Genomic DNA, 7448 nt, shown 5'->3' with positions numbered 1-7448 from the left:
GTTAGTACTTGGATGGGAGACCACCTAGGAAGACCAGGTGCTGTAGGCATAAAAAATAAAGAAATAGGGGGTTGTAAGCTGACAAGGTCCTTGCAATCTGTGGGATCAACCAAGGGTTGCTTGCCTCAAAAAAAAAAAGAAAAGAAAAAAGAAAAAAAAAAGAATGCTTACTCATAGGATTTATGAGAACTAAATAAGACAATACATGTAAAGTGCTTAGCTCACTCCCTGGCACACAGTGAACAGGCAATAAATGCAAGCTAATTATTATCCAAAACATCTTCCCACCCATTATCTACATGAAGAGGATAAAGCAGTTGTCCTCATTTCACAGATGGGGAAACATGATTCCCCGGAATTCAGTGATACCCCTAAAGTTACACAGTTGGTCAAGGGGCAGGAGCTGAGACATCCAACTCTTAGCTCAGGAGCCCCATCTGTAGCCACTACTCTTAAAATCATCTGTGAGACACATGTGGAGGGAACAGGGGTGCTGCATTCAAAGTGCTGAACCCAAGGGGAACAGGAAAGCCATTTTTCGGTCAGCAAAGCTGTAATCTGTTATGACACTGGGTAAGAGGAAAGGGAAGTGGAGGCCTAGCTTATTGCTCAAACAAAAAGGAAGTGGATGGACTGGGTGCTTAACTTAGGGCCCAAGTTCTGGGGGAGGGAGAAGGTCTTTATCAACCTGGGCAGTCCATCATGGCCAAGGCGTGGAGCTGCAGCTGCTCTGGAGGGTTTTCCTAACTTCTAGAGCTGTGTTAAAGCCCTGACTTTGGACTTAGGCAAGTCTGCATTTGGAGCTACATCCTAGATGTGACCAGGGGCAGGGGGCTAAACTTTCTAAGCCACAGTTACTCATTTAAAAATGGGGCTGCTGTTCTGAGGCTAAAAGTAGTTAATGCAGACAGAATGCTTAGCACTGTGCCTGGCACATCACTGCTGCAGAAGACCGAGTGTCCTTTGGTTTCTCGGTCATTACCATTCTATTTGGCTAAGAACGTTTAGGAAGAAGAGCTGGCTTCCTAGAGTAAGTCTAGGGGAATGAGCAAATGGCCTGGTGTGCTAAAGAGGAAGCATGTTTCCTTTCTAGTGTGGAAAGGACCAGTAACTGGGCATGGGAGATGCACTCCTGTTCAAAGGCAGGGACTGTCCTCAAGGAGGAGTCCACCCTTTTTTCCCCACAGTATCCATGACTAGCAGAAGAGAGTCTGGGTGAAAAGAGACAGCATGATCATGACTCTAACCTGGAATCCTGATGCCCCCAAATTCATTCTTACTCCAAAAGTAAACCTTCCCCCTCTTGCCACTTCAAATCCCTCTGTATTGGTAAGGAACCATGTTCAGCTGTTGTAACAGAGACCTGGCTACAGCGGCTTAAAAACACAAGGTTAATTCTTTCACACCCAGGAAATAAAGAGTTAGGTGTGAAGTCCAAGTTGGCATGGTGGCTCCACAGAGTCTTTAGGATCCTGGGCTTCTTCTACTTTTCTGCTCCACCCTCCATGATGTGTGACTTCCTTCCTCAGTGTCACCTCATGCTCCAAAGATGGGCTGCAGGAGCTCGAACCATCATATTCACAACCCAGACTCTAAGAAGAAAGGGAGGAAGAGCGGCTTAAAAACACAAGGTTAATTCTTTCACACCCAGGAAATAAAGAGTTAGGTGTGAAGTCCAAGTTGGCATGGTGGCTCATCTCCAAAAGGCCTCATCTCCTGGCCAAGTCATCTCCCTTTAGGCCAATTCCACTTACACCTAAATGGTCAAAGATTAGTAATTTTTGGTTGAATTTGGCTGCAGAAGGGTTTGGAAATGTAGTCTTTTAGTTTGGTACATTGCAGCCCCTCTCCCTCCTAAATTAAATCTAGTCCTCACTGGGGCCTTGTTTAGAAGAAAGTTTGGCCTTTTTCTAATTCACCAATCACATCATAGAAGCTAGCAATAGTCCTAGAAGTGAGGATAAATTATTCCCAGGAAGGTACTATTCCAGATTCTGAGTGTGTCTAAAGAAAAGATCACTTCTCGATATCTGAAACAAAAAGCTGAATCTATTACTTACTTAAGGAAGGCGGAGCAATGCCTCTTAGGTACAATCTCTTTGAGTGGAGCAGGAAAGTGATCTGTAAGGTGCTGGGAGGTGCGAAGGTCAGGTTAGGGTTTGATTGGTGAACCAGAGTGTGGCTGTTGCTAATTGACTGGCTTACAGAAGCATGCCCACTGAGGCCTGTGGTTGTTCAGTTAAACTGAGATGAGTTGTCATAGATTAAATGATTTAAAACCATGTGTGTGAGGGGGTTACTTGTTGCCACGGCAATAGGATAGTCTTTCCTTGGGTATGGTAGTTTCTCTCTTCCTTCTTACTGAAGGTTTAATTTTGGAGTAAGAATGCATTTCTGGCATCAGGATTCCATGTTAGAGTTGCTTCCTTCATCCTTCTTTCATGTCCCTCCATTGGCTCAGCAAGAACCATGTGTGCTTACCCAACCACACCCCTGAGGATCCCCACTGGAGCTGACTGGGAGCTGCATCAGAGCTAGCACTAAAAGCAAGCTTCAGCAGTCATTTTAGAGTTCCCTGAGTTCTTCACCTATACCCACTTCCCTGCCATTGGCTTTTGGTGGCTAGGTTCATGTGGTTGGTTGTTTTTTTTTTCTTTTTGAAAAATAATTTTTAAAACTTTTTTAAAAAACAGCTATATTGAGATATAATTCACATACCATCCACTTCACCCATTTAAAGTATACAATTTAATGGTTTTTAGTATAGTCACAGGTATGTGCAACCATTGCCATAGTCAATTTTAGAACATTTCACCACCTCACAGAGAAACACCATATTTTTTATTTATCACTCCCCAACACTCCAGCATTAGGCAACCACTAATCTACTTTCAGTCTCTATATATTTACTTATTCTGGACATTTCATAAAAATGAAATCATACAGTGTGTCACCTTTTGGGGGGAGATAAGAATGCCTCTCTCTGACTTCTTTTTTGGCTGACTTCTATCACTGAGCATAATATTTTCAAGGTTCATCTATGTAGCATATATCAGTACTTCATTCTTTTTTATGGCTGAATAATATCCCGTTGTATGGAGATACCACATTTTGTTTATACATTTATCACTTGATGGACATTTGGGCAGTTTCTACCTTTTGGCTATTATGAATAACGCTTCGATAAACATTTGTGTACAAGTTTTTGTGTGGACATATGCTTCCATTTCTCTTGAGTATATGCTCAGGAGTGGAATGGCTAGATCATATGGTAATCCATGTTTAGCCATTTGAGGAACTCATGAGTTTCTGATGATTGTTCTTTCTTTGTCCATGTTTCTGAGGCTGGACAGCGCAGATTTGGCTCCCATTTGTTGCCTCTGGGAAACAAGCATTTTCCTCCGCTGCAGTCAGAAATATAACAGCCACCAGCATCCCTGCTTGACCCCTGGCAAAATCTTTAACAGGCATATTGGAAACCTGGTCACCTTGCCTTTGGTTGACACGTTTCTTTAGTAGCTTTCCTCAGTCAATGAGTAGGTAGGGCTGACCTAAAAACATTCTGATAAATTTATAGAATGTACTTGTGGTAGCCATGAGAATACTCCTCAAAGGTCTCATACAGCTGATTGACTGAAGGCCCCCACTGTGTCACTCTGAAATCCCTCATGGCATTTAGACAGAGGTCACGCTACCCATGGGCAGTCCAGCCATGACTTAGTAGCCCCGCATCAAGAATACAAAGGCCCGGTCCTGGAAGATGAGGGACTCCTCTGAGGGGTGATTTTGGCTCAAAGATTCCCTGACAGCCTTGCTGAATTTCCCTTAGAAATGCACCATAGTCTAAGATGCTTACACCTGCCCATCCTTCCTTCCCTCCATCCTTCACATATACTCTGACAGTCTTGTTTTATTTTCTCTCCATTTCCTGTCTAAGGCATTTCCCTGAATACATTTCCTGCAAATCATGTCAACTGCTTCTCAGAGCTAACACACTATGAATCTCCCAGTCATTCTCTAAACATAGTATAAATTATTCCTAAATAACAAAGTGTCTGCCTGTTTTATACTTAGAATTAAATTAAAAAAATACAGAGACTAGGAAAACAATTATATATGAAGGAAAGCAGAAGGGTCAAAAAGCTTGGCTTATTTCCTGGCTTTGAGCATTTTTATCATCATAGTTATCACATGCAAGGCCTGGAGGCAGAGGGCTGGGAGCACACCTGATGGTTTCTTTTCAGAGACCGAAAGAGTTCCTTAATCCAGAGAGAAGGATCTGTACTATGGCTGGGCTGGACACTAAAGTCGGAAGCTGGGTTTGGGGGAGCAGAGAGGGTGCTGTCAGGGGCATCTTAGGAAGCCACAAGCCTGCAGCCGAACTCTCCTTTTACTTTTCTGGCAGCACCCGTTCCAGCTGTTTATCTTCAGATAATAACTTGAAAGAGCTGGGGCATGTGTTTTGCCCCTCCTTGAAACACTGCTTCCTTTCCTCAGAGTCTTGAGGCCTTAGCCACCATCATCTGAGCTCACGCCCTCTCCAAGGCAGAAACCCTCTCCTCCTCAGACACCAGCAGAATTGGGAGATCGGAACATCAGGTGATGAGTTTGCAAGATTCAACAAGTAAAGACATGTGGTGTCCTGACAGGGAATACTGTGGGCTGACCAGCAGCCACCCCTCCTTCTGCTCAGCAGAAGACTTGGTTTACCCCACTGCGATTCTAAGTTGAGTCCTTCACTGAATGTTCTGTAATTGATAAGGGAGACACTCTTCTGTAGGAAAAAAAAAAAGGCGGGGGGGAGGCTGAAAGAGGCCTTTATTGTTTTAAGGGACAGAGGAGGGTGATGGGGTGAGACCGCTGATAATTTTAATCTGAGTTTTTGTAACTGCTTAACCAACGAGCTGGCTGTTTGAAAGCTATTAGAGTCCTGAGACATTAGAATTAGAATTTCCCTGAGGCCCGAGGAATTAAAACACTGTGCTAGAAGGGAGGCTGTCTGCCATAAGAAAGGGTTTAGAGGCTGGCTGGAGAACCCAGGCAGAGATGAGGGCTCACCATTGATGAATGCCTCTGGCCCAGGAGATGAGAGCTAAGAAGATCTGGAGCGCAGATGCCCACGCCCACACTCCCTGCAGAAAGACTTATTGGCTACAGTTGCTCCCTGCAGAGCAGAGAAGGGAGGGCAGTGACCTGGTTAGGAGCTATGCAGTGGGTCTTTTAGGCTGCTCTGTGATCAGAGCCCCTCACATCTGCTTTGTTCTTGGACTGTGAGTGCATCCTGCATCTGCCCAGTTCTTTAGAAGGGCCCAGGAATCAGTTCTTGACAAATGTCTGTGTGTCTTGTGTTCAACAGAGATAACAAGATTTTAAAAAGAAAAAGTAGTGGCAGGCAAAACACACTGGTTTATCTTTGCTCTTACTGACATTTAACAAATCACCTTGGCTTGATAGGCTCTAAACTTCACAGATTTGTGATGCTGTGATAGATGTCGAATAGACTCCAATCTCTGCCTAAGAATTCTGGTTTCGGGCTGCAAAGCCTCAACGGTCTTCACAATGGTCCTTCCTGTCCCCCAACTCTCTGTATTTCCCTGGGCTCCCCCCTTTCTTCCTACATAGCAAGCCCCAACTTTGGGGCCTTTCTTCATGGATCAACTGACTTCTCACTAATGAATGTGGTCCCCTGCTTATCTCCTGTTCTTTTGAAAGGTTCGCCTCACTTTCCTCATCTGTTACATGAGAATTGGGGGGGACAGAAGATGGGGACTTACAGTGGAGGATTTTCAAGGTCTGTTCCAGTTGGGACACTCGGGGAAACTGAGGGAGTCTACCGAGGGCAAAGGCATCATGCTAAGTGCATGTGTGCATAGGGGATTATAAAATAGTTAAGATGTGGTGCCCACTCTCAAGGAGTTTCTAGTTGAGTAGATCTGATGCATACATTAAAAAAAAAAAAAATCCCTCTGATGATCTGAGGTAGATGTACCATAAGTGAGGTGCATAGTTATCAGAGTTCCTCAGAATTCCAAGGTGAGGAGAGATTCCTTCCAGAGACAGAGTTGTTGAAAAGAATTAAGTAGGCTTCCTGAGCTCTTTTTCTAAAGCTAGTAGCACAGATTCCCTTGGCTTCCTGCCCAAAGTATCCTAGTTATCTGCCTAGTTCCAATTCCAGTGGGTAACGCATCCCTACCAGGCATCCTGAAAGGGAAGTCTGTCTGTGGAGCCCCAGACTCCTGTCCTCTGAAATGGTGCCCCTTATCAAATAGTTTTTGCCTTCTTGATTACACTGCTAATGATATTTATTAATGTTAATTATATACTTGTTATATTCACGACTATTTGCTAGGCAAAGCCTAAGTGCATATTTAACTTCTCACAGCAGTGCTTTAGGTGGATATAAATGTCATTATTGTTCCAGTTTATAGATGGGGAAACTGAGGATGAGAAGTTGAGTGACTCATTCTAGGTTGCACAGCTAACCAGAAAGAGACGTATTTGAACTCAGATTTCTCCTTACTCACACTTCCTACTCAATGCAGAAGTGTGCGACCCCGACTAGACAAGAGCATAGCAATCTTGAATAGAAGTAGAATTCAGGGGGAGGAGAAAGGGATATGACAGGAGTTAGACTGGGAGCACAGATTAGGACCAAGGCAGAGGGACAAAAAGTTCAGTCTGAATAAGCCAAGGTTAAGCTTTCTTTGGGAGGGCCAGGGCATCAGGATTGGGATGATAAGGTCATTTTATTACAACGAATGGCTAAAGAATGATAGCTATTCCGCGAGAACAGGGTGGCTCTGGAACACTCGTACTCGCACACAGGTCCCACCGCCGCCCAGAGGTCGCACCGCCCTCAGCGCTTACGTGCGCTCCGTGACTTCCGCGGCAGACGCGGGGCCGACTGCGGAGGCCGCATGCGCCCTGGCGTGCGGGAGCACGCCCCCTCCCCGCGGAGGTCGCAGCGCCGGCTCGGGGCGCATGCGCACACACGGCGGGCGGACGGCGGCCTCTAGCGAGTGGAAAGGTTTAGGGTGAGCGAGTGTGTCGGAGCCGGGAGGTGGGGCGCGAGCGCGCAGGCGCGCGGGGGCTGGACTGCCACTCCGGAATCTCGGCGATCCCCAGTCTGCACTGCACTCGGAGCTGCCGCCATGGCCGCCTACAAGCTGGTGCTGATCCGGCACGGCGAGAGCGCGTGGAACCTGGAGAACCGCTTCAGCGGCTGGTACGACGCCGACCTGAGCTCGGCGGGGCACGAAGAGGCGAAGCGCGGCGGGCAGGCACTGCGAGGTGCGGAGCGGGCCACGCTGTGGGTGGGGATGCGAAGGCCCCAGCGGGCGCCACTTGGTCAGAGCCATCTCACTCGCCCTTGCGCCCTCCGGGAGAGGGCCAAGACCTTGAGCTTTATTTCACTAGCAGTTTATTTTGCAATTGAGAAAATGGGCCCA

At 46.3% G+C, this 7448-nt stretch overlaps 1 protein-coding gene and 1 pseudogene across 1 annotated transcript in view; both read left to right on the top strand.

The window, feature by feature from the left end:
* The window catches only part of LOC112474188, a 178-nt pseudogene extending 129 nt beyond the window's left edge, over positions 1–49 (top strand).
* A 7040-nt stretch (positions 50–7089) lies between these two features.
* PGAM1 (phosphoglycerate mutase 1) overlaps positions 7090–7448 on the top strand; it is a 6194-nt gene continuing 5835 nt past the window's right edge. The window contains exon 1 of the mRNA XM_006925916.3: positions 7090–7290. Coding sequence (XP_006925978.1) covers positions 7152–7290 — 139 coding nt within the window. The 5' untranslated portion in view covers positions 7090–7151. The remainder of the gene's footprint in view (positions 7291–7448) is intronic.

This window comes from Pteropus alecto, unplaced genomic scaffold (assembly GCF_000325575.1).
Source record: "Pteropus alecto unplaced genomic scaffold, ASM32557v1 scaffold88, whole genome shotgun sequence".
NCBI classification, from domain to species: Eukaryota; Metazoa; Chordata; class Mammalia; order Chiroptera; family Pteropodidae; genus Pteropus; species Pteropus alecto.
The sequence above is the reverse complement of the archived record's forward strand: the minus strand, read 5'-3'. Positions and strand labels throughout refer to the sequence as shown.